We start from the raw sequence: 26,264 nt of genomic DNA, 5'->3' as shown, positions 1-26,264 counted from the left end.
CTGGCTGTTTTTGGTTTTATTGTGTTTTCTTATGTGGGTGCTGGAGGTCTAGCTCGGGAGGTCTGGCTCGGGTGCTCAGTCTTGTGCAGCAGCCCTTACTAGTGGAACCACCTCTCCATCTCCTGCTTTGCTCTTTGAGACAGGGTAATATGTGGCCCAGGCCAGACTTGAACTTAATGTGTAGTAGAGATGGCTTTTAACTTCGGCTCCTCCCGCCTCCGTCTGCCAGGTCTTGGGATGACAGGTGTGTATTACCTTGTCTGTGTGGTGCTGGGGATGGAACCCAAGCTTCTTGCTTGTTAGACAAGCGCTCCACCCACTCAGCCCCAGCCCCAGCCTTGGGCGACTTGATAAGTGAACTCGTGAGGGTGGGAGGCCTTTCTGAACCTTGTCAGTTCCCTCGCGCCCTCACTGTCCTCTGATCCCCGGCCCAGGTGTCCTATGCACGCCCCAGTTCCGCCTCTATCCGGGATGCTAACCTGTACGTCAGCGGCCTCCCCAAGACCATGAGCCAGAAGGAGATGGAACAACTCTTCTCGCAGTACGGTCGGATCATCACTTCCAGAATCCTGCTGGACCAGGCCACAGGTCAGAACGCCAGGAAGAGAGGGTGCTCTGGGCCAGGGTGTGCCAGGGAGGGGAGAGTCACCTGAGAAGGTACAGAGTACCTGAGTCCGATGCCCTCACACCCTGGCAGGTGTCTCTCGGGGTGTGGGATTCATCCGCTTTGACAAGAGGATCGAGGCGGAGGAAGCCATCAAGGGACTAAATGGACAGAAACCACTGGGCGCAGCCGAGCCAATCACCGTCAAGTTCGCAAACAACCCGAGTCAGAAGACGGGACAGGCCCTGCTCACCCACCTGTACCAGTCCTCTGCCCGGCGCTACGCGGGTCCCCTGCATCATCAGACACAGCGCTTCCGGTGAGCCAGAGTCCGCAGACCCCAGGCCAGGTGCCCCAAGCTTTCCCTGAGCCTGTTTTCTCAGACTGAGGACCCAGGGGCACCCTGCCAGCAGAACAAGGAAGGGCATGTGCCCAGCACAGAGAACAGGGGCTCAGGGTATGCTGGCCACTACTGTTGGCGGCCAAGTGAAGTCCAACTGTGGCTCTCTGTCTCTGTCTCTGTCTCTGTCTCTCTCTGTCTCTTCCTCCCCACCCCACCCCCACGTGTCTTGGTCATGGTTTCTATTGCTGTGATAAGAAGCGCCATGATTACAACCATGTGAGGAGAAAGGGGTTTATTTCATCTTACAGCTAACAGCCCACCATGAGGGGAAATCAGGGCAGGAACCCGGAGGCGGGAACTGAAGCAGCGACCATGAAGGAGCCCCGCTTACTGGCTACTGTCCATACCTTGCTCAGTCTGCTCTCTTACACAGCCCAGGCCCACTTGCGTAGAGAGGGCACTGCCCACAGTGAGCATCCATCAAGAAAAGGCCCCACAGGCTTGCCCACAGGCCAGTGTGATGAAAGCATTTTCTCCATTGAAGTTCCTCTTCCTAGCTGACCCTAGTTTGTGTCAAACTGACCAAAACACAACAACAACAACCCCCCCCACCCAGAAAAAATGAGAGAAGAGCCTGGACATCCTGTCTGTCTCCCATTTTTCTCTCTGTTTGTCTTTTTCTTTGTGTCTGTCTGTCCTTTCTCCCTTACCTTTCTCTGTGCCTGTCAGTCTCTCCGTATGTCCTCTTCCAGTCTCTCTGTCTTTATCTCTGTATCTGTCTCTCTCTGTGTGTACCTGTGTCTTTTTCTTGTCTCTCTTTGTCTCTGTCTCTCTCCTCTCTATCCCCCCCCCCCCCCCCCCCCCCCCCCCCCCCCCCCCCGCAAATGGGTCCAGCTGTGCCTCAGTCTCCTTGTGGATAACACCACCACCAAACATTTCCTCTCATTTCTTTCTTTTTTTTTTTTTTTTTTTTTTTTTGGTTTTTCGAGACAAGGTTTCTCTGTGTAGCTTTGCGCCTTTCCTGGAACTCACTTGGTAGCCCAGGCTGGCCTCGAACTCACAGAGATCCGCCTGGCTCTGCCTCCCGAGTGGTGGGATTAAAGGCGTGCGCCACCACCGCCCGGCCCCTCTCATTTCTTGTATACTGGCCATGATCATATTTCCTGCATGGTAACTGGGTAGAACAGAGCTTGTACCATGACATTTACTGAGATTTCTTCACCTGAGACAGAGAGTGGACAAGCCCAAAAGAAGACTCGAACCCGGGATCCTGGCTGCTCCCAAGCGGGAGGTCAATGGGAGCTCCTTGTAGCTCTGGGGGTGGCTGTGTGAGCTGCCCGTCCTCCTGTGGGCTCAGGAAACAGACCCCGAGGCTGTACTGCCACCTTTATGAGCACTCCTCTGAAGCCAGAGATCTCAGCCCCTGGGTCCTCCTGGCAGGGGCCCGCCCACGGAGGCCTCGCGAGAGCAGGACAAGATCACTCAGGCTGGGCAGCAGCAGGGCTGCTGAGAAGCAGTCCCGAATGAGTGAGGTTCCGTGCCAGGCGGTGTCCAGCCGGGCTGGGAGCGGGCGCGGGGGAGGGGGGAAGGGGGGCTGCTGAAGGCTGTGGGGGTGGGGAGGACTGGCTGTCACATCACGGGGTGGGTCACAGGCCACTCTGACAGCTGCTTCTGCCTCCACAGGCTGGACAATTTGCTCAACATGGCGTATGGAGTCAAAAGGTAACAGTGCTCCTGCCCCACTGTCCCTCCCGCACAGCCCCTTTCCTTGACGGCCTCCTCTAACCCCTGCATGGCCCTTGTCCCGGGGACCACTGGGTAACTGTCTCTGCCTGTGTCTAGGAGATGATAGCCTCACGTCCATGAGCAGGGCGGATGTCTAGAGAGTGCTGCAGCAGGTGGAGCATGGAGGGCTGCCTGTGGCTTTCAGACATTTCTTGTTATCGTCTCAGCAAAAGCAGGATGCACTTGTGCCCCCAGCTCCCACATTAACCCTCTGAGAGTCACTAACGACTACTATTTTGTGTGTTAGGAGTGGGACTCTGGGACTTCTGCATGCCAGGCTTGCACTGAGCCATGCCCCCAGGCCCTCATGGGGGATTCAAGGCAGGGGCTCTATAGCCAAGCCATTCCTGAGCCCATCCTTCAGCGACCACCGTTGGCTCCCTTTCCTCCCCGCGGTCGCTCTAAACCTTGAAGGCACCCTAGCTTCATCCACATCCCTGCTCTTGGGAAAGTCTCCATGTTCTCTGTGTCACAAGCTGTTGGGAACATGTTGAATATCGAAAGCTGGGCTGGAGGCCAAGGATGTAGCATGGCCCAGGCAGACTTGCTCTCTCTTGGACATGAATTCGAGACAGAATACAGTGCTTGGTACATAATAAAAGGTGGCCATGTCTGAATACTGTCGCTGATGTTCATGTTCTCAGCCCCTCGGGGATGAGATGTGGGAGTGAGTTGGTGGCCAGGGCAGTGCAGGGGCAGCATTAGGTCATGTGATGGTGACCAGAAGAGGCCTGGAGGGAACCCCGGCGGCAGGGACAGCTGGTGCAGAGGCTCAGAGGAAGGAGTGAGCTGAGTCCCACGTGGTCAAGGTTAAGGGGTTCAGACTTTCAGAGTCTTCTCCCTAAGTTGAGTGATTTAATCCTGAGGGTGAGGAAGCCAGTGGGGATGTGGCTTTCTATCCTTTAACTAATTCAGTCAACAAGCAACCTACTAAGTGTTACCTGAGAGGTGAGACATCCAGAAAGCAACATCAGGAACATGGTGGTGACATGAAACAGTTGTCCTCCTTACCCATCAGGGACACATCCCAAGACTCCTTGTGGATGCCCGACTCAGAGATTGACATGAACACCTCTATATGTCTTACTTACTTAAGTTTCTATTTCTTTGTTTATGTGATTGTTTGTTTGTTTATGAGGCAGGGTTTCTCTGTGTAGTCTGGTATCCTGGAACTCACTCTGTAGACCAGGCTGTCCTCAAACTCACAGAGATCTGCCTGCCTCTGCCTTCCAAGTGCTGGGATTAAAGACATGTGCCACTGGCCCCAGTTTATTATTATAATTTTGTACTGGAGAGGAAACTCCAGGACTTGTGAATAAGCACTGGACACTGAGTTACACCACCCAGCCCTCTGTGTTTCTTGACACAGGGTCTCATGTAGCACAGGCAGGTCGGCAATGCTGCCTGAGCTTGTCCTTGAACCCTGCTCCTTCTGCCCCTCCCTCCTGAACATGGGGGTACGTGCAGGTATGTTCGGTTTGTCTTCTTACTTTGTATTTTGAGCTTGTGACTCTCCTGCCTCAGCATCCTAGAATGGCAAGCCTCGTCGCCAGGCCAGCTCCTTCTTCATAATTTCACAGACAGATTTGTTCTTTCCTTAGATATTAGTGACCTCAGCATGTGATCGTCTCTTTTCCATATGTGAAGAACTTTCACTTTTTCCCTTAAAGAAAACATTTTTATCAGTTTCTCTCAGGCATTTCTAAATAACCAGCATTAACCGTTAACCAATTAAAATAAGAGTTCCTTAACACAGAAACTATGATTTTACAGACTGCAACCCACAGATCCAGGGAAGCTACCTAGCAGGGGGACCCTAGGATGACTGTGGCTTATAATAAGTTTTGGTTTTGCCCAATCACTGGGCAAGATTTAGTGAAACATTTCACTATTAGGATAAAAATTTGTACTGTATCAAGCTGATGAAAGAAAATGCTGGCCATACTTTCAGGAGGGGAGGCTAAAATCTTTTTAGATTATGGATTAGCCTATAGAAAAATGTCTGCCGTAAATCAAATAGTGAAGGGGGAATTTCACTTACACAACTTAAGTAAAACATAGATCTCTGAACAGATGAAGATAGGTTTCTTCTGTATCCCAGAATCTAACCAATATTTATATGTATAATTCAGCTATTATTTGGCTTAAAAGGGCTTATTAGGAAATGTTATCATTTATACTATTTTCTACAGAGAAAATATTTTACTGTTTTAAAATAACCCTGGACTTTTAAATTATAACCGGTTTTTATGTTTAAAAAAAAAAAAACTATGATTTTAGACAGTCAGTCTGACAATAAGACAACTAAGTAGCTAACAGGAGGGTAGCATATACTGTATGGACACACTGGCCAAACGTGACATCTCATCATGCTACTCAAAACAGTGTACAGTCTTTTCTCCTTACTTAACCTCTTCTTCTTTCTTCCTCTTCCTCCTCCTCCCCTCTCCTTTTTCCCCCTTTATTCTCTTCTTCTAGACAGTCTTACTGTGTAGCTGGCTGGCCTTGAACTCACAGAAATCTCCCTGTCTCTGCCTCTGGAGTGTTGGATGAAAGGCATGTGCCACCACACAAGGATTTTTGCTTCTTTTTTGTTTGGTTTGGGGGTTTATTTTAAGATGGCATCCCATGTATCCCAGGCTGACTTCAAGCCTGAGGCATAGATGAAGAGGATTCTGAACCTTCATCCTCCTGTCTCCGCTGCCCTGGTGTAGGATGACACACAGGAACCATCCATCATGCTTGGCCGTTTGTGAAGTAGGGGCAGGAACAGTGCAGTCTGGGGCTGGGGGAGACGGCTCAGTGTGACACACGCATAAGGGACCTGACTTCAGATCTCCAGCGTCCGTAAAAAACCCTGGAGTGGCCGTGGACATTTGTAACCCAGTGCTGGAGAGCCGAGACAGGAGGATCTGAGAGGGAGAGAGGCCGAGAGACAGAGAGACCGATTTAACAAGAAAGGCACTCTTGAGAATGGAAATGTGTTAAAGCTGGGACAGACCCAAGAGTCAAAATGTTTGTTTTGAAACAAGTTTTTGCTCTGTGACCTCAGCCTTCCGAAAGCTACAATTATAGTCCTAAACCGCTTTAACCATATTCAGTGTGCAATTTAAACACTTCTGACTGTGGGCCGACAAGATGGCTCAGAGGGTAAAGGGGCTTGCCACACAAGTCTGACCGCCTGAGTTCAATCCCCAGAACCCACATAAGGGTGGAAGGAGAAAACCAACTCTACAGACTTGTCCTCTGACCCTCATGTGTTCTCCCCTTCCTACCACACACAAGAAGAAGAAGAAAGAAGAAGAAGAAGAAGAAGAAGAAGAAGAAGAAGAAGAAGAAGAAGAAGAAGAGAAGAAGAAGGAGAAATCCAATAAAATTATATCAAAAATTCTTGCCGGGGCAGTGGTGGCGCACGCCTTTAATCCCAGCACTAGGGAGGCAGAGGCAGGTGGATCTCTGTGAGTTGGAGGCTAGCCTGGTCTACAGAGGGAGTTCCAGAACAGCCAAGGACTGTTCACAGAGAAACCCTGTCTCAAAAAAAAATTATTTATGGTTGTATACCTTCTAATCTTCATAGTTCAGAAGGCAGATTCAGGAAGATCACAAGTTAGAGGCTAGCCTGGGCTATGCAGTGAGGCCCAGTCTCAAAAAGCCAAAACATGGGCTGGAGCAATGACCCAGTAGCTAAGAGCACTTGTTGCTCTTGCAGAGGACCCAGGGTCAGTTTCCAGCACCCACATGGTGGCTCACAACCATCTGTAACTCCAGTTCCAGGGGTTCTGATGCCCTCCACTAGCTTCTGTAGGTACCAGATGTCCATGTGCTTCACAAACATACATGCAGGCAAGCACACATAAAAATGAAATAAGTCCAAACTGAGCATGACACATGCCTTTAATCCCAGCATTAGGGAAGATCTCTGAAGGCCAGCCTGGTCTACATAGTAAGTTCCAGGACAGCTAGAGCTACGTAGAAGAGCCCTGCCTCGAAAAACTAAAAATATTTTTTAAAAAGCCCAAACAAACAAACAAACAAAAACCCCCAAAAGCCAGTCAGTGAATTTTGGAAATTTCTGTTTAATGTGTTCAAACCAAAGGCAACTACAGGTAATTGAAACCAGAGAAAGAAAAACTTTGAGGTCAGGGGGTGCTGCTTATGATTCGGATAGGGAAAAGACCAGAAAGGCAGATAGACGGGGCCACTTTATAGTGCCGGAAGGTGCTGGACCCCTGGGCCCCGTAAAACACCCTGTGCTGCTCTTGCAGGGCCAGGTTTACTCACACAGGGGGAGTCAAAATGGAGTCAGAGATGTCAGGGCAGATTAGTACCAGGACAGGGTCGGACCTGGGTCAAAACAGCCAGAAGAAGAGCTGGGGCTCAGTTGGTGCCTGTGCTGCATTTACAAAGTGCTGGGCTCCTTACCCAGTGCCGCCATGGAGGCTGAGGCAAGAACTGCAATTCAGTTCAAGGTCAGCATGGGTGGGGTGCAGTCAGTCTGTCTCCCTCTGTTCTCTCTCTCTCTCTATCTCTATCTCTCTCTCTCTCCTCTCTCTCTCTCTCTCTCTCTCACACACACACACACACACACACACACACACACACCCCCGAGTTGGTTTTGAAGGGGTGGAGCCTGGGGATGCAGCTGAACTGGAAGGGCACTTCTGGCGTGCACAAAGCCTTGGGTTCCACCCCAGCACTGAGGAAGCCTGGTGTGCTGTGCAATGCCAGCACTTGGGAGGGGAGAGACGGGAAGCGGAAGTTCAAGATCAGTAGGCAAAGAGGAACAAAAGCAAAACCGAGAAGCCACCCTTGGCTACATAGTGAGTTCAAAGCCAGCTGGGCCACACAGAACAGAAGTTGACTTAGAAGGTGTCACTACGGAAGGGTGAAGATCCAGGTAGGGTCAAAGGTCATGAGATCAAGATAGAGATGGTACTTTAGGACAGGGTCATAGGTGATATTTGGAGAGCTCTGGAGGACAGTTTGCAGGTCAGGGACTGGTGTCTCAGTGAGGTCAGAAACAGGTAATGGGGTCACAGCTAGGTTAGGACAGTATAGGGTTCTCCCAATGGGGGTCTCGGAGGCATGCTGGGGATCAGGGCAGAGCCCGCGTGACCCCCAAAGTAGTCCCCTGTCCGCTCATCGCCAGGTTTTCCCCAATCGCCATCGACGGCATGAGCGGCCTGGCCGGTGTGGGCCTGTCTGGAGGCGCTGCGGGCGCCGGCTGGTGCATCTTCGTGTACAACCTGTCCCCGGAAGCCGATGAGAGTGTGCTGTGGCAGCTTTTCGGACCCTTTGGGGCAGTCACCAATGTCAAGGTCATCCGAGATTTCACCACCAACAAGTGCAAGGGCTTCGGCTTTGTCACGATGACCAACTACGATGAGGCAGCCATGGCCATCGCCAGCCTGAACGGCTACCGCCTGGGTGAGCGTGTGCTGCAGGTGTCCTTCAAGACCAGCAAGCAACATAAGGCCTGAGAGGTCGCCGCCCTCCCTCCCCGGGCAGCAGAGAGAGAGAGAGAGAGAGAGAGAGAGAGAGAGAGAGAGAGAGAGGGAGAGAGGGAGAGAGGGAGGAGAGAGAGAGAGGAGAGAGGGAGAGAGAGAGAGAGAGGGAGAGAGAGAGAGAGAGAGCGTGACTGCAAGAGCAGGCAGACCCACACACCTGCAAAAAACACCACAGGGTGAGCATTGGGATGGGGGGGTCTGCAGGAATGGGGGGGACCCCCACCCTGTTCTCCCTGCTTCCCCCCCACCCAGCTGGGGCCTGTTCACTCTCTCGTCTTGGTTTGGTTCATGGTGATGGCTTTTGTTTCTTTTTTCGGCTAAAAATAAAAAGAAGAAAGCAGAGAGGAGACCCCCCCCATCCCACCTCCCCCTCACCACCCTGCATGGGTTGGCTCAGGGGACACAGCAGTGCCCCACCCAGGCCTCCCTTGCCCAGGCCTGTCCTATACCGCAAGAAAGGGGAGGGAGCAGGTTTAAAAATCCCCAAAACAGCAAAAACACGAAAGAGGGGTGTGGGCATCCCCATCCCCCCGCCCCAGTCCCCTGGGCAGAAAACAGGGAGCAGGGTTGGGGCAGGGCAGGAAGCAGAAACAAAATGAAAAAAAAAAAAAGGGGTGGGGTGGGGTGGGAGGGGAAGAAAATCTCTATTTTTGTAAAAAGGGGAAAAGACCTCGTGGAGAATTTTTACTGGGGATTCTTGAACTTGAAAAAAAATCACAAAAAAAAGACAAAAAAAAAAAAAGAAACTATTTTGGCAAGTTATGTTTACCAACTAACTGGGGCAGAGGGCACAGGGAGCAGGGCTGAGGGGTTGGAAGTCCACAGGGCCGCCAGTACACACACACACACACACACACACACACACACACACACACACACACAGCCACAGGAAGCCAGGAGGGACATACACTTGGACCTTGGAAACAGATACACAACACACACAGAAACATTTCAGGATACATTCAGGAAGGTTGACCAAACCCACACCAGAGGACGGAGACACACGGACCTTGGGGTTGCATCGACACAGACATTGGCTGCTTGTCCACAAAACCACGTGTATACAAGCCACTGTGACAGATCCATTCGGATGTAGGAATCTGGACACAAGTTTCCAAAGAGAGCCTGGGATGCCACTGGGTTGGCGGAGTGCTTGTAGAGTGTAACGAAGCCTGGGTTCATCCCCAGCACTGCATAAACCTGGTGTGGTGGTGCACAGCCCTCATTCATCCTAGCACTTGAGAGGCAGAGGCAGAAGATCAGGTCAAGACTAGCCTTGGCTACATAGTGAGTATGAGGTCAGCCTGGGCTACGTAAGACCTTGTCTCAAAACACAAAAACAAATAGGTCACCTAGAAACATACAACACCTAGGGACATACACCCATGTTCACAGCACCCTACAGGCCCAGACAAGACGTTCCCACTGGAGACCTTGATCTAGGTACTTCCTCCAGCCAGGCTGTCCAGCCACTTCTCCCTGGGCCCCAATAAGCCCCAGCCCCAGGTTCTCTGCACAGACTCCTTAGCCCACCAGGGGCCTCCCTGCTGCCCACCACACAGGCGTACACACATGGCGTCCATGCATCCAAACACACAATACCTCGTTCCACTTTGGCATCACCGTGGGCTGGAGGGGGCTCCCCACAACACTGAGGCCAAAGGACCCCCGTGCCCCTGGGGCTCAGCCTCCCTGGGACCAGGGGGAGGTCTGCAGTCTCCCTCATCTAGGGCCAGCGTGCTCCCCACCGCAGCAAGCACCCAGCACCCCCCCCCCCCCAGATGCAGGGGTGGATGGACCCAAGGTGTCCCCCACATTCCTTCCCATCCACGTGTCGCCCTCTTTTGATTGTTGGGTTTTTTCGTCTTTCCGGACTGTGGGGGAACCATGGATGCAGCCTTCATGAGCCCCAGCCCTGGCTTCTGACTGGATTTTGCATCCAAACCCCACACTTTGACTTTTTATTCTTTTATGCAAGTTCCAACAGAAGCCACAGGCTGGAGCCCCTGGGAGCCCCAAACCTTCAACCCACCCCTCAGTGGGCCCAGTCACACCCGAGAGTCGTGAAGCCCCCCGCCCACTGGTTCTAGTTGCTTTCTTCCGGTGTCCTCTGCGTTTGGTGTCTGGCCACGGTCCCATTTGAGCGTCCCAACTCTCTCTCCCCACCCCTCCTGGTGTTGTTCTTAACCGTCTGTGGAGTTTCTGCTGCAAGGAACAAAAAGAAAAAAAAAAATTAAAAAAAGACCAAAAAATAAAAAATGAAAAAAAAAAAGAAAAAGAAAGAAAACTCAGAAGATGAAATATAGCAACAGGAAAGAAAGAAAAAAAGACAAAAACACACACAAAGACGATTTAAAAAACAAAAAAAAGGAAAAAAAAGATAAACTGTCACCAGTTAACTTTCTTGTACTTTTTTGCTGAATTTAGCTTCATGTAGTTTTAACTTATTGCTATGTTAACTATTTATTATCCTTGTTGGCCTGTTAAGGACCTTTGTGTATATTTCTGTTCTCTCATTGCTTTGCAAGTTGAAGGAAGATGTCCCTTTTCTTTCAGTTTTGCTGAGATGTGGTTATGCCTAATTTATTTATAAAAAGGGGAAGTGGAGTCATTAAAGTAATAATTATTAATAACAGTAATGGTAGCGGAGTGCCCCCCGGGGGTGCCGTGGGCTCCGAGGGGTGGGGTCCCCACAGCTGTCGGTGCCCAGGGCCTCTCAACGGGATTGTTTTGCTATTGTCTTGAGAAGTTTTTTGTCTATTAGCTGGTGAACTCTAGCTTGCTCACGATACACCAAACCTATTTATTCTGGTGGTTTCTAAGTCTGCCCTAATCCTCCCCCTCCCTCCCAGCAGGACAGGGACTCCCCGCCTTCAGGGGGTCCGACCCCTTCTTTCCCTGCTGTTTCTGGGGTCTCCCCCTGCCCTCCGCACATGCTGGAGGCATCCGAGCAATAAGGGCTGGGTTTGTCCCCCACCCTGGGGGGAGGGCGGGCTCTGAAGAGGGGGCTCCTCCCCCCCACCCCCTCCCACCAAGGCCTAGGTCCCTGCTGCCCCCAAGACTGGGAGGAGGGGACTTTTTTCTAAGACACAAGCTTAGCCCAGCCAGGCCCCCTCCCTGGAGGCCAGTCCCCCAAGAGGGCCAGGCCAAGGGCTCCCAGGGAGAGGGGCCCTTGGGTCTTCCAAAGTCCCTGGGGGCCAGGGGCAGGGCCAGTAGGGAGGGGGCTCAGCCCCTCCAACCCTTCCTTCATCCTGTTTATTGGGAAAGTTTCAAACCATGACAGAGTCCATGTTGGAGGTGATATAAAGAACTGTAGAAAAAAAACAAAAAAAAAAAACCAAACCTCAACCCAAACCCACGAACACTTCAAGTTGCGTTTAGACTATTTATTACTGAGATTCCAGGCCTGGCCGCGGTAACTGACTTTTACATGGAATTGTTTAATTATTTGTACTTTTCATGCCAGAAAATAAAAAGTTCAGAATCTTAAGTCTCAGGTGATTTGTGTACCCCTGTGGGCAGGGGTGGTGGGAGGGAAACCCAGGAAGGACACCATCCCCCTGGGCTGGGGTCTCTAAAGATGGCAGGCGGATCTCAATAGGCCTCAATAGCCTACAGTCTACCAATCACCAGGCGCTGGGTGTCTTGACCGTCGGTCGGCTTGCAGGGCTGGCTGCAAGGCTCTGCACACAGCTGCTTCCCGAGTGCCAATTTCGTAGCTGGGACAGGAGTCCAGTCCCCATGGCAGGAGGCCTGCAGCAGGAGCTTGGGGCTGCGGGCACTGCCGTCAGGAAGCAGATGGCCACAGGGGTTAGGGTACAGGCCACCAGGCCTGACCTCAGCTCCCTCCCTGGGACTACAGCCAGAGGTGTCTCCTAGGCAGCTCTAGATCCTGTCAAGTTTGACAGCAGTAACCAGCACACTCCACATTTGCTGTCTGCTCACACTTGTCCTGTTCTACACCCCGAAATGAAGGCGACCTAGCCAGGCATACTGGCCCATGCTTTGGGAGCCTGAGGCAGGAGATACTCTGAGGCTAGCCTGAGCTACATAGACCAACAGGGAAGAAACAGCACACACAACACACACAGCTGATGTGGGCGAGTCACATTTATTGTTCTGAGGTCACATGTAAAGTCATCCGCTCATCTCCCAACAGCTGGGGAGGCAGGGGTGAGGTGGGCAGGGAATAACTCCCACCCAGAGATCCAAGGCGAGTGAGCTCCTTAATCCATCTCTGGAGGCCGCTGGGGCCTCAGGAATACAGATGGCTTGGCTAGCCTGGGCCAGAAGTCAGGCTTAGAGCCCCATGGGGTTCCTGCTACCAGGAGGATGGCCAGAAACCCTGGGGTGGGCAGGCCGTGGTCCATAGACTGCAGGATCAGTAGACTGGTTTCAGGCCTTGAGGTCCTAGGATGGAAGACAGAATTAGAAAAGACGGAGGGGCTGGGACATGGGTTAGTGCAAAAGCGAGCATGGAGGGAACCCTGGATCCCACCCCAGCACTGGAAAACTACAAATTATTTTTGAAAGATGTGGTTGAGCTGGCAGACTGTTTGCCTAGCACAGGAAACCCTGGGTTCAGTCATCAGTACCTCGTACAGGGGGCGTGGTGGGTGGCCCAGTGGAGGCGGGTGGCCCAGTGGAGGCGGGTGGCCCAGTGGAGGCGGGTGGCCCAGTGGAGGTGGGACTGACAAACTTTCAAGGCCAGTCTGGACTATCTGACAAAACTGTCTTTGTTTTTGATACAGGGTTTCTCTGTGCAGCCCAGGCTGGCCTTGAACTCACAGAGATCCGCCTGCCTCTGCCTCTCGAGTGTTGGGATTAAAGGCGTGCGCTGCCACCACCTGGTAATAAAACTGTCTTAAGAAACACTTGGGGGGGGGGGGGCTGGAGAGATGGCTCAGAGGTTAAGAGCACTGGCTGCTCTTCCAGAGGTCCTGAGTTCAATTCCAGCAACCACATGGTGGCTCACAACCATCTGTAATGAGATCTGGTGCCCTCTTCTGGCCTGCAGTTATACATGCTGTATACATAATAAATAAATAAATCTTAAAAAAAAACAAAACAAAAAAACACTTGGAAGGCAGAGGTAGGCAGATCTCTGTGAATTTGAGGCCAGCCTGGTCTAGGGCTATGTAGAGATCCTGTGTCAACCCCCCAAAAAAAACCTAAGAAAACATGGGCCTGCCAAGGTAAGGGTAGGGTGCTGGCCTAAGTTCTGTGCCTGCGGCCCATGTGGTACAGAAGAGAACCAACCTCCAAGCTGTCCTCTGACCACGCACACAGGCACATGGTTTACGCCTTTCATCCCAGCACTTGGAAGGCAGAGGCAGGTGGATCACTGAGTTCAAGGCCAGTCTGGTCTACCTAGTAAGTTCCAGGACAGTCAAGACTACACAGTAAGACCCTGTCTCACAGACAATAAATAAATAATAAGATATAAAGTCAGGGGCACAGGTTAGGAGAGTAGCAAAGTCCACACGCACACTGTAACGGAGACCTGCCTCCTTACCAGGCTACAGCTCATCATGGTCTCCGTCAGTGGGCACTTCTGGTGGCGGTTCTGGGCAGGCCGCGGGTGTCATCAGCTCCATGAGGTACTCACAGCGACTAGGCTCCGTGGTACTGGTCACCACAGTCTCTTTGCCACACAGCAGGCGCACCTGGGGATGGGAACGGAGCAGGAGCGGAGCGGGGCTGGGCTGGGCTGGGCTGGGCCTGGGTCCCCACAGCCCCAGGCCAGACACTTACTGTGGTAGAGCGGTTGGGGCCCTGCCAGCAGCCAGTGCCCTGCTCGTACTTCATGGCACTGAACTTGTCGTGATCGGGGCCAGCCCACGAGCCCCACGTGCTATGGGAGAGAGCAGGGGTGCTGAGCACTTGGCCAGTGGGTGGTTGGGGGCAGGGTAAAGGCAACAAACCTCAGCCCACTCACCCAAGGTTGGTCGGGGAGCCCCCATGTTTGGGTTTCTGGGAGACCAGTTTGAAGGGGCAAAGCCGGTAGATGTACCTAAGGGCAGGGAGAAGAGCTGAGTGACAGAAGATGGGGACCCTAGGCTGGCCTCAAACATGCTGAAGTAACTGAGGTTGGCCCTGAACTTATGACCCTCCTTGCACCCCTCAAATATGTACCACTATGCTCAGTTTCATGACTCAATTTGAGGTCCTCCTGCCTCAGCCCCCCAGTGGATGAGATCAGAGATATGAACCCTAACTTGTTTGCCCAGTACCCTCCCTTGCACCCCCCTCCCCCCACTGCCAGGATGTACTCGTTGGTGGTGAGCTCGTAGCACTGGCTGTAGAGATACGCGAACTCCCCGTGGGGACCGAAGTCAAAGGAGATCTCTTGTTCCAAACTCCTGGAAAAGCAGGTCAATGGTGAAGGGCGCGAGAGCCCAGGGCCCAGGGGAAGGAGTGTGGACCCGAGAGCCCCACACAGCAGGGCCCAGCTGCATGGTGGGCAGACACAGGCTGTGCCTGGGGCCTTGCAAGAGCCAGGCTGGCACCTCCTCCGAGGGGAGCTGGTAGTACACTGTAAGTGGGCAGGAGGCAGCCTTGGTCCCCATACCTGATGGACTCCTCCATCTCTTTCAAGGACCGCTCAGCTTCCTCAAACTTATTCCGGGCCTCCTGTGCAGCTGAGGGGTGGGAGATCAGGGGGGCCTCAGTTCCACGAGAGAAGACACAGAACAGGGCCCCACGGCGAATGTGACAGCTGCCTCTTATGCTCTGGGGTTTGTCCCCGACAATGATGGCCCTCTAGGCCTGACCAGCTGCAGAGTGAGTCTCCTCTGCTGCCTGGCTCTCTAGAGTGCAGGGCCAGGGCTCCTGGGGCCCGGCTGGTTCCTGGCCTGTTATGCATGTTACAAACAAGTACAGCCCATGAGGAGAGAAGACTCTTGGGGATAGGTACAGCAATTCCCAAGCAACCCGGGCATTGCAGGGCCAGGGAGCACCTCCATGTAAGCGCAGACCTGCTCATGGCAGGTGGGGCCTGGTTGTCGGACAGGAAAGCTGGACCCCTTCCCAGCAGGTCCCCACTCACCATCAATGACAGCCTGCGTCTCCTCATCGTAGGGTGGCATCTTTTCATCCTCAGTGGGGCTGGCAGGCTGTGGGGGCTGGAGAGGGGCTGGAGCCTCCTGGGCAGAGGGCAGGGCCCAGTCAGTAGCCAGTCCCTCCCACCCATCTGCCCACCATTCTCCCAACACACACCTTGGGTTTCTCCCCCTGCACCTCCTCTTCTTCCTCCTCCTCCTCCTCCTCTTCTTCTTCTTCCTCCTCCTCCTCCTCTGTGGGTGGCAACACTGGTGGCTGCTCCTCTTGGGGCTCAATTACATCCGGAGCAGAAGGGGCAGGCATCTCAGTGGGCAGCACCTGGCAGACCCGGGATTGTGGAGGCCAATGCTGAGGACTTGGGGAGCAACCTCATCTCCAGGCTGGGGACCACTGGTTCACATCTTGGCCTCCATGGTGGACCAGGTGCCAGCCCAGGAGGTATTTTTGTGAGGGGTTGGGGGGCAGGACCACTTCCCCTCCTTTCCCCACAGACCTCAGAGCGGTACTTGTCCCTGATGCCGGCCCAGACACGGTCATAGAAGGAGGCAGTGTCAGTCTGTGTGTCCCCACTGAGAAGGGCCTGTGTGCATTGGGGTGGGGTCAGGGTTAGGCCTTCAGAAGTCCACCCACCCTGCCCCAGGCACTCACAACTAGGGACCAGGCCATAGCAGATGGGCCAGGTACTATGACCAGGAGGGAGAGCAGAGGCCTGAAGGAGGTCCAGGGGTTGGGAAGTAAGGGGACGTCAGGACTAGGCACAGATGTACAGAGGCAAGGTGCCAGAGTGTGCCAACACCCTAAGCAACGGTCCAGAAGGGGCAGGAAGGACCCAGTTTGCAGTAGAGAGGGTAGAGGGGCAGAGCCAGGATGGCAGGTAGAAAGAGCTGGCGGCCTAGGGATAGCAGGTACAAGACTCCTACTCTGAGGCAGCGAGCAGAGGTAAGTGGGGTGGACAAGCATGGGAACAGGCTCCATGAGCCCTGGTACTCGTCCAGGGTCCTACCAGGCGGCCAGCAACTTATGGTCTCACACTGACAGGAATGGCCTCACCTCAGGCCAGCGGGGAGCTCTCCACCAGAGCTGGCCTACCTTGACCCCTCTCACCCTGAATTCACTCTAGGCCAGTGGTCTCTACAAGGCCCAGGCCAAGGCTAGGCTGGGATACCTGGGCCTCCTCTTCGGACAGCACTGCATCCCCATCTGTGTCTAGCTCCGGGTGAGTCTGTAGCTCAGCCACCGAAACCCTGAGGGAATAGACAAGGAAGGGTGAGGCTCCTGGGACCTCTCCTTGTGAGTGTGAGGGCTGGGATGTGAGGGGCAGGCCCAGTCACTGCCCACTCGACTCAAGGCACAGTGGGAGGATTCACACCTGCACCCCATATCCCCAAACCCACCTCCTGACCCACCAGCTTCCATCCGCTTCTGCCCCACGTGCCGGCACCTCAAAACCGCCCAATGCCCAGTGGCAGTCACAGCTCCCACCTGCCATCCCATGGCTCGAGGCTCAGACAGGAAGACTGTACATCTGAGACCAGCCTGGCTCCTTGATGAGTTCAAGGCCAGGTGAGTTAGACGGGGATGAGGGGCTCAATGGGCAGCGCAGTCACACTTACACCCCATCCTTGTTGTCATCCAGTTCCTGGAAGGCACTGGCCGCCAGCTCCTGTTCCCGCCGGGCCTTGGCAGCAGCTTGCTGCTCTGCGGAGGGGGGCATCCTGTCATGCTGTGCCACAAGTGGTCAAATCTAAACACCCCCAAACCTGCCCTCACCACACATGGAGTCCCACCGTGAGAGCAGTCTCACACTGAGCACTGGATTTAACAAGGGTCTGTGTCCTCTGGGAGGGAGGACGGATTCAGGAACAAGATAAATACGCGCAGGGACCACCGAGATGGTTCGGCAGGCTTGCCGCCAAGCCTGACATCCTGAGTTCAGTCCCTGAGCCCCACATGGTGGAAGATGAGTACCGACCCTGCAGGCACACGCATTCCCATCCCCGAGGAACAGGTGAAGCCTAAGAGTTGGGGCGTTGGGAAAGAGTGGGGGCCTGGGCTGTGAAAGATGGGACAACAGAACCTGCAGGGTGTGTCCGGAGCCCCTGCGGGGGACAGGCACCAAGAGCCCCTGCAGGGGACAGGCGCCAAGAGCCCCTGCGGGGGACAGGCACCAAGAGCCCCTGCGGGGGACAGGCACCAAGAGCCCCTGCGGGGGACAGGCACCAAGAGCCCCTGCGGGGGACAGGCACCAAGAGCCCCTGCGGGGGACAGGCACCAAGAGCCCCTGCGGGGGACAGACGCCAAGAGCCCCTGCGGGGGACAGGCACCAAGAGCCCCTGCGGGGGACAGACGGACGCCAAGAGCCCCTGCAGGTGACCAGAGTGCAGCTGGCAGAACAGCGGTATCTTCCCTCAGTGACCAGCACAACTGCTCTCTGCTCAGAGCCCTCCAGGCCCTGCAAGGCCCCGAGTGATCTGGGGCAGCAGGAGCCTGCCCTCACCCTCCCTTCCCATGACTCCTCACCTAGTTACCTGGCCTTTTCTTTCTTGACTAGGAGTCTACTGTACCCCAGGCTGCCAACTCAGTATGAAACCAAGGCTGGCCTTGTTTTTGTTTATTTATTTACTGGTTTTTTTGAGACAGAGTCTCACTAGGTAACTCTGGCTGTAGACCAGGTTGGCCTCGAACTCAGAGATCCAACTGCCTCTGTGCTGGGATTAATCCCACCAGAGTGCTGGGATTAAAGGCATACCACTTGGCTGGCCTTGAATTCTTAATCCATCTCCTAAGGACTGGAACAATAGTCCCCCAAGGCCTGGCTCCTTCTTCTTCTTTTTTTTTAAATTTATTCATGTACTTTATGTAATTTGCATGTATACCTGCATGACTGAAGAGAGCATCAGAGAGAAGAGGGGTTCAGATTTCATTACAGATGGCTGTGAGCTACCACGTGGTGCCGGGAATTGAACCCAGGACCTCTGGAAAAGCAGCCAGTGCTCTTAACTGCTGAGCCATCTCTCCAGCCCCCTTCTTTATATTTTATTTCATTTATTAGAGATAGGGTCTCACTCTGTAGGCCAAGTTTGTCTGGTATTTGTAATCCTCCTGCCTTAACCTCTCAAGAGCTGGGATGACAGGTGTTGTGACCAATGGGACAAGTAGAACCAGTCAAAGGTCAAGGTGGGGGCGACTGACCAACAGGAGGATGGCATCTCCTCAGATAGGTGAGGTCAGGAAACACAGCACGCATATAAACTCACACCCTGTGTAGGCTGAAAGCTTAGCACAGTGGTAGAGCCTGGCCTAGAACCCCCAGCGAGGGGCTGGGGTGACACCAGGAGAGCAAGGGCTGGCCAAGCATGTGGAAGGCCTGGGGAAGTGAGCTGCACATGGCTGAGAGGTCAAAGGTCTTTAACTTGGGTTTGAGATTCCCAGAGGAAAGGTTCTAGGCACCAGACAAAATGAAAAAACACATCTGTAGAAAAGGATCATGCATCCAAGGCTACATATCACTCCTATAGTTTCCATACTTGTTGGCCAATACAAAGTTAACTACGCACACAAAGAAATGAGCAATCATGATAATTAACAAAGAGTCCAGAACATGGTGGGGTACACCTTTAAATAAAATTCCAGCACTTGAGAGGCAGAGGCAGGTAGACCTCTGAGTTCCAGACCATGTCTCAAAACATACCAACAAACAAAAACCAGCAAACGACTCAAAACATAAATAACCCAGGCATAGTAGTACATGCCTGTAATCCGCATATCCAGCACACAGAGACAAGAGAATTAGGAGTTCTAATCTTCCTCGTCTACACAGGAAATTAAGGCAGCCTGGGCCACCTGAGACCCTGCCTCAAAAACAAAGATGGGATGGGGTGGAGCTCAGCGGTAGAGCACTCAGCTAGCACCAGGGGCAGAGAACCCCACAACAGAACTCCTCAAGAATTGGAGCTCCCAGCCCTGGGTTCCTCTCTGGTCAGAGCTGAAGCGCCACCCCACAGCATACCTTCCCACAGCTTCCGGTGCTGGTCTTTGGCCTCCTTCTCTGGCTTCTCTGCTTCTTCCTTCACTGTCCGCAGCATCTCTACCTGGTCTTCCAGAGACTTCTTTCCAGCCTGAAGCTCAAGCAGCTTACTCTGGAGGGAGAGTGGAAGGAGAGATGCCAGCTCTGTTTCAGCTTGGTCCTCTCTGTCTGTGCCTCTGTTCCCCAAGACTTTTCCAAAACACCCGCACCACAGGACACACACCCGCACCACAGGACACACACATCACAGGACACTGCATCACAGAACACACACCCACATCACAGAACACACACCCACATCACAGGACACGCACCTGCATCACAGGACACACACCCGCATCACAGGATACACACCCGCACCACAGGACACACACATCACAGGACACTGCATCACAGAACACACACCCACATCACAGGACACACACCCGCACCACAGGACACACACCCGCACCACAGGACACACACCCTCACCACAGGACACACACCCGCACCACAGGACACACACCCGCATCACAGGACACACACCTGCACCACAGGACACACACCCACATCACAGGACACACATCCGCATCACAGGACACCCGCATCACAGGACACACACCTGCACCACAGGACACACACCCGCATCACAGGACACACACCTGCATCACAGGACACACACCAGCATCACAGAACACACACCCGCATCACAGGACACACACCCGCACCACAGGACACACACCCGCACCACAGGACACACACCCGCACCACAGGGGCACCCCAACTTTATTCTAGTTCCCTGTGGCTCTTTGGAGCCCAGAAGCTTCATACAGCCCATGACAATCTGTGTGACATTAGGCCTCTTCCCCAGTCCCACCTGTCACATGTCCATCATTTAAACTGAGGAGGGATAAGTGTGGCCGTGAGATGACAACTCACAAGACCCAGTTCTCTCCTGGGACTCAAACTCCGCTCATGAGGCTTGGTGTCCAGTATTTTTCCCCACTGAGCCATCTCATCGGCACCCATTGCCATTCAAACTCCGCTCATGAGGCTTGGTGTCCAGTATTTTTCCCCACTGAGCCATCTCATCGGCACCCATTGCCATCCCTGTCCTGAAACTCAAGGGTAACATTCAGACCTCCCCAACGCTCTGCTTCCAGTTCTTCCCATGCGGCTTTCAGCCTGCAACACTTTCCATGGCTGACTTGAATTACCCTACAGATTTCCATCAAGATAGCCCCCCTCAGGAAATCATCTTCATTTCCTGTCCCCAGGATGGGTGAGGGTAACCATGCAAGAAAGCTCTTGATGTCCTGAGGTCCCTGAACATCTCTACCCAACAGCAAGGATATAACTTTCCAAGTATCTAGCATTCCCAAGGCAGGTGCCTGCATAGCACCAGGTATACCCCGGGAATCCACACATGTTCTGAGAAGCAACAGGGCTGGGAGTACAGAACAGGGTGAACACCTGCCTAGAACCCCCCAGTGAGGGGCTGGGGCGTGGCTCAGTGAGAGCCCCTGCCTAGAATCCCCCAGTGAGGGGCTGGGGTGTGACTCAGTGGTAGAGCCCCTGCCTAGAAACCCCCAGTGAGGGGCTGGGGTGTGGCTCAGCAGTGGTAGAGCTCTGTTTGACAGCCCTGGGTTGTGGCTCAGTACGAGAGTGCCTGCCTAGCTTACACAAAGCCTTGGGTTCCAGCTTCAGCACAATAATAAAAGAAAGAAAGGTGTGAGCATGGTAGTGCATGCCTTTAATCCCAGAACTCAGTAGGCAGAGACAGGTGAGCTCTGTGAGTTTGAGGTTAGCCTTGTCCACATAGGAAACTCCAGGCAGGCCAGGGCTACACAGACCGTCTCAAAAAAAAAAAAAAAAAAAAAAAACAATTTAAAAGGGGTGGGGGTAGGGCAGCAACAACAAACAGCGCCCCAGGCAAGCTCTGGTCTGGAGGCACAGACAGGGCTCCCATGAAGTGTAAGGTAGGCCGCCTTTCTGCCAGCCTCAGGCCCCCTCACCAGGACCTTCTCACCTCCCCTGGAAGGCAAAGGTTACACGGAACTGACCTCACCCTTGGCTTCCCCAGATCCCCTGAATTTGAAGGGGCAATCACTGCCCACTGAATGAAGCAGGGCCTTCCAGCTCCTCAATTTGGAGAGAGATTCTCCAGGCATGGGGGTGGGAGAGAGGGGCCTGGACTCTCCCTTGGACAGTGCCATCTCAGTGCACTGGGAAGGACCTCCCACACAGTGCTGCTGCTGAAGCGGATGAGCCAAGGCAGTGGGCAAGGGGGGGAGACACACAGCCTAAGAATCCTCAAGACCCACCGCACTCATTCACTGTAGCAGTTTCTGCTGCCATTAAGCTAAGGGATTTCCCCAGAACTACAGTGTCACAACCACCAGCCTCCGTTACAGACAGTGGGGTAGGGATACCAAGAGATGTTCTTCCTGTCTGCAGGAGTTAACACCCTGGCTTGAAGCTGACAGACAGCCTCTTACTTGGGAAGTGCTTGGTCAACCACTCATAAAGACAGACACAGGTGCCGGGCGGTGGTGGGGCACGCCTTTATTCCCAGCACTTGGGAAGCAGAGCCAGGCAATCTCTGTGAGTTCGAGGCCAGCCTGGACTACAGAGCGAGATCCAGGACAGGCACCAAAACTACACAGAGAAACCCTGTCTCGGGGGGTGGGGGGGGACGGGGACGACACAGGCTCATCACAGCCCAGAGTCAAGTGCACACCCCACACGCGTTTACCCAACCATCACTCAAGGACCCCAGGTCCAGGTCCTACCAATGCATCTCTCAGGGTCCCTCACCTGCTTCTCTTCCCGGGCTGTTTTCCACTCTTCAATGAGCATCTTCTTGAGGCGGAAGCCCTCTCGGGTGACCTCAGCCAGCTGCTGCAGGGACTCTTTTTCCTTACGACCCTTCTCTCTGGAGTAGACACACAAAAATACCACTAAAGACACTCAGGATCCAGCAGGTTTGGCTGTTCCAGAAGGGTCTGAGTTACCTGCCAGCTCCATCCACACCCCCCACGAACAATGGTGAGCAAGGCAAGACCCAGAACCCTCTTCAACCTGCCCCTCCAGGTTCTTTTGACCAGAGGCCTCCGTTCTGTCCTTGAGAAGACAGACAGTGTGCACAGCTTGCCTATCCTTGGGATTACAGAACAGACTAGGAAGTGGTGAGGAATGGGGTTGGAAGCTGGTCCCCAAACTGACCGAGGAGGAAGAGTAAGAACCACAGGCTCAGGCCAGTCGTGGTGATGCACACCTGGAATCCCAGCACCCTGGGAGACTGAGGCAGCCTGGTCTATACAGTGAGTACCAACCCAGCCAAGGCCCCACAGTAAGACCCTGGCTCCTCACAAAACATCAAAACCCAAACCCAGAGCTGTCGGTTTGTCAGGTGTGGTGACGACACCCGCAACTCAGCACCAGGCTGTACAGCCTGGAGGAACAAGCAGCTCAAGGTCATGATTGGCTAGCTAGCCAAGTCTGAGGCTAGTCTGGGCTATGGAGTCTCAAAAACTAAAACAAACCCCAACGTGGCAGACACAGTTGTCATCCCGACAACTAGAGGACAGAGGGAGAAGAATTATCTCCCAAAGTCCAGGTCACCCAAGATAAGCTTAAGACCCTGTCTCAAAAAGTTAAGCAGGGGCTTGGGAGATGGCTGGGGGTGGGGGTGGGGTAAGAGTGCATGTTACGTAAGCATGAGGGCCTGGGTTCAAGTCCCTAGCACCTACCGAAAAAGCTAATTGTGGCCACACATACCTGGGTGGAGACAGGGGGATTGCCAGGCCTTGCTGGCCACCAGTGAGAGACACTGTCTCAAAGGCTTACAACAGAGTGAAAGAGCAAGAAGCCCAACGTGTCCTCTCAGCTCCCTCATGCACATATCTGCACACACGTGTTCTTGTACCTTACGCACATACTACACAAACACACAAAAAGAGATCAAAAAGCCAGGCTTGACGGTGCACGCCTTTAATCCCAGAGCTTGGGGTTCGGAGGCAGGTGGATCTCTGTGACTTTGAGGACAGCCTGGTCTACAGAGTGAGTTCTGAGACAGCCAGAGCTACAAAGAGAAACTCTGTTTCAAAAGAGAGAGATTAAAAAAATAAAACATGGGGGGGGGGTGGAAAAAAATAAAAACAAGTACTGAGAGCATTAACCCAATTAGAGCTCAAGTTCAAGTCCGTCAGGCCACCAAGCACAAGCCAAGCCGTTTCTCTCCTGCACTGAGTTTCTCCAGTTTTTTGTTTTTTGAAACAGGGTCTCTGGCAGCCCATGCTTCAGACCCAGTGGAGCCAAAGAGATCTAGAACCTCCCACAGCCACCTCCCAAGTGCTCTGACTCCAGGCCTGTCCCACCAGCTCCTGTTTTTTTTGAACAGGTAAACAGTCTCAACTGCTACATAGCTGGAGGGCACGCTGGTAATGTGGAGCTCCCAAGGGGCATGACCAGTGGATGCACAAAAGGACAAAAGGCGCCACAGCGGTGGAGGTTGAGAGGAGACTCGTGAGGCCAGGCTGCCTGGGCACACCGAGGGAGAGCCTATCTCTAAAAAACAAGAGGGGCTGGAGAGACTTCACTTGCTGCTCTTCTGGAGGACCTGAATTCAACCTGTAACTCCAACTCCAGGGGACCAGACACTCTCTTCTGGCCTGGGCAGTAGACATGCATGTGGGTGACATATACTCTCTCTCTCTCTCTCTCTCTCTCTCTCTCTCTCTCTCTCTCTTTCTCTCTCTCTCACACACACACACACACACACATACACGCACGCACGCACACACACCATAAAAATAAACCTGCCTCCCAAGTGCTAGGACTGGAGGTGTGTGCCACCATACTCAGCAAATGAAAATTAACCTTAAAAAGCAAAGGAAAAAAGAAAAAAAAAAAACCGACAAGGAAGCGGCCTGACCTCCAAGTAGAGCCTGGCAAGGCAGCAGGGTACCCAGGGTACCCCTGCCACCCACCCACCTGCAGGTGTTCTCACAGACGCTGCCGCTGTTGTACTCATCTGTCCCGTCACAGCAATCTGAGGCAGAGGTGAGGGCAAAGATCAAAGAGGGGAACCCCTACCCCCCCCCCGCCCCGCCTCCTTCCCCACATCCCCAGAGTACTGCCACTTACCACATATCCCATCGTTAACCCGGCTAGAGGGGATGTAGAGGGGCTTGTACCCAGTGTTGGTGCAGTGGAAGCTGCCACTGGGACAAGCAGCTGTGCCTGCAGAAAAAGAAACTCTGTTGAATGTGCTCCAAGCCAGACTTGTCTCACCTAGTCACGGAAAGCACCGGAAAAACGGGCGTAAATTCGGTGTGGTGGTAAGGGTCTGTAATCCCAGCACTTGGGAGGTAAAAGCAGGATCAATAGGTCAAGATCACTCTCAGCTACACTGTGTGTTCAAGGCCAGCCTGGGCTACACCAAGTGTCTGAAAAACAAAAATAAACCAAGGAACAACCAAGGGGAGACAGGGCATCTTCAGGGGCCTGCGACAGAACCCTCCAGTCTTCTCCAGCTTCTCCTAAGGCCCTTCAAAAAGGCCTGACAACCCCGCCCCTCCTCCTCTGCCTTCACCAGTCCCTAGAATGCCATTAAGCCTCACTCCCCCTCCCACCTCTGAGAGGTGCTCATGCTGGCTCTTCCTGGCCAGAAACCTCACCTCCTCCTGGAAGCAATTCCCCGTTCCTCTCTGGTTGCCGACTTGGTCATATATCTGAACATTTGGTCTTTTACTTGGGAATGGAAACCAGGGGCTGAAACCTACAAATTCTACCACTGAGCTAACCCAAGCCTGTAACAGGGATCTCATTTCTGGGCCTCGTCCTGCTCACTGAGCAGGGAGCAATGGGGAGACGGGGCCCTAATCCTCAAGGGGCATCTGCTCTTGGCAAGCTCATCTAACGGGCAGTGAGGAGATGCAGAGGCAGCTCACCAGGCTCATCGGAGCCATCCTTGCAGTCGCAGTAATCATCGTTCACCTGATCGAACGGGATGGTGGCTGTGCCATCCAAACACGTGAAAGGCTTAGATTCGTCATAGAAGTGATGGTCTGGGGAAGAAAACAAGAGTTTCAGTCCAGATCTTCTCAAATAAATAAATACTACCTCTGACCTACCCATTCACTAGAATGCTACGGGAAACTGAGGCAAAAGGCGGGAAATGCCCCTCCCGACCACCAGGCTATGCACAAAAAGGACTCACTGCTGAGGGAAACGCCTCGGGGTCTCTTAACCTCTACGGCCCAGCAGAGGGGGAGCAGCAGCAGCAGCAGCAGCAGCATTCCGTCCGGGTCGAGACCGGAAGTGTGTTCTGCGACAGGAAGCAGGCTGTAGGAAGATGTGCTGTGTCCTCTCACTGCAGGAAAGAATGAAGCATCCGGTCATTGAGAGGGCTGCTTAGCCCAAACTGGACTCACCACTACTTCCGGAAAGTGAGGGCTCAATTGGCTGCCGAGTTGGAGGTGCAGGGCCAGGGGGTCTCCCCAACCCGAGCCAGTGAAAGTCTCAAAGGGAACTCAAAACCTTAGGTCTCTGTAATCGGGTGAAGTGGGCAACTCCCGCCAACGGGCCCAAAGGAATTACAATCCCTCCACACCACCCTCCCTAATGCAACCTCTAAGAAATTAGGGTGCCTTCCTCCCATCGCTACTTCATCACCTACACGAGGCCGAGACAAAGGTCAATAGCCCCCCGCACCAGCTTGGCTCAGCAGCCACGGTTCCTGCAGCAGAAAGAAAACGGAACGCTCTGGGATGCGTCACTTCCGTTTTGCTCGCCACGCTTGGAGGACGGCAACTCGGGGACGCCATGTTGGGAGTGGCAAGAGCGCGGGTGCGGCCGCTGAGGCGGCCATCTTGAGTAGGAACAATGAAGACAGCCTTAGAGAGAACAGATCGGAAGTCTAGCGCTTAATGGCGGCGCAGTGTGCCTCCATCT

At 53.5% G+C, this 26,264-nt stretch overlaps 2 protein-coding genes across 5 annotated transcripts in view; one reads left to right on the top strand and one right to left on the bottom strand.

Annotated features, from left to right (window-relative positions):
• Elavl3 (ELAV like RNA binding protein 3) overlaps positions 1-11,729 on the top strand; it is a 37,705-nt gene extending 25,976 nt beyond the window's left edge. For both annotated transcript variants that reach the window (XM_052754667.1, XM_052754658.1), the window contains exons 4-7: positions 435-588; positions 698-923; positions 2,631-2,669; positions 7,882-11,729. In XM_052754667.1, the coding sequence (XP_052610627.1) occupies positions 435-588; positions 698-923; positions 2,631-2,669; positions 7,882-8,212 (750 nt within the window). In that variant the 3' untranslated portion in view covers positions 8,213-11,729. The remainder of the gene's footprint in view (positions 1-434; positions 589-697; positions 924-2,630; positions 2,670-7,881) is intronic.
• Positions 11,730-12,331: 602 nt separating this feature from the next.
• On the bottom strand, positions 12,332-26,120 carry Prkcsh (protein kinase C substrate 80K-H). 3 transcript variants are annotated; one of them, XM_052754538.1, is made up of 18 exons: positions 25,990-26,120; positions 25,531-25,683; positions 25,262-25,378; positions 24,456-24,551; positions 24,303-24,360; positions 22,125-22,242; positions 19,311-19,440; positions 16,915-16,999; positions 16,467-16,545; positions 15,795-15,881; positions 15,458-15,619; positions 15,288-15,384; positions 14,811-14,880; positions 14,512-14,601; positions 14,178-14,252; positions 13,994-14,093; positions 13,755-13,905; positions 12,332-12,649 (listed from the first exon to the last, which is right to left on the bottom strand). In XM_052754538.1, the coding sequence occupies exons 2-17, from the start codon at positions 25,607-25,609 to the stop codon at positions 13,759-13,761; spliced, it is 1,590 nt and encodes a 529-aa protein (XP_052610498.1). In that variant the 5' UTR covers positions 25,610-25,683; positions 25,990-26,120; the 3' UTR covers positions 12,332-12,649; positions 13,755-13,758. The 3 variants fall into 3 exon arrangements, with proteins under 3 accessions (XP_052610498.1, XP_052610509.1, XP_052610518.1); XM_052754549.1 differs by having other exon boundaries at positions 15,479-15,619; XM_052754558.1 differs by having other exon boundaries at positions 25,986-26,100.
• Positions 26,121-26,264: the final 144 nt, after the last annotated feature.

Source organism: Peromyscus californicus, unplaced genomic scaffold (assembly GCF_007827085.1).
Source record: "Peromyscus californicus insignis strain IS unplaced genomic scaffold, ASM782708v3 Scaffold_11__1_contigs__length_118956290, whole genome shotgun sequence".
NCBI classification, from domain to species: domain Eukaryota; kingdom Metazoa; phylum Chordata; class Mammalia; order Rodentia; family Cricetidae; genus Peromyscus; species Peromyscus californicus.
This window is presented reverse-complemented; position numbering and strand designations above follow the sequence as displayed.

Coding starts and splice junctions, on each gene's coding strand:
- Prkcsh (XM_052754538.1), bottom strand. CDS start 25,609: ATGCTGCTGCTGCTGCTGCTGCTGCTCCCCCTCTGCTGGGCCGTAGAG. Junction 19,441..22,124: donor CAGCCCGGGAAGAGAAGCAG/GTGAGGGACCCT, acceptor CTCTCCCTCCAG/AGTAAGCTGCTTGAGCTTCA. Junction 14,602..14,810: donor GAGATGGAGGAGTCCATCAG/GTATGGGGACCA, acceptor CTGCTTTTCCAG/GAGTTTGGAACAAGAGATCT.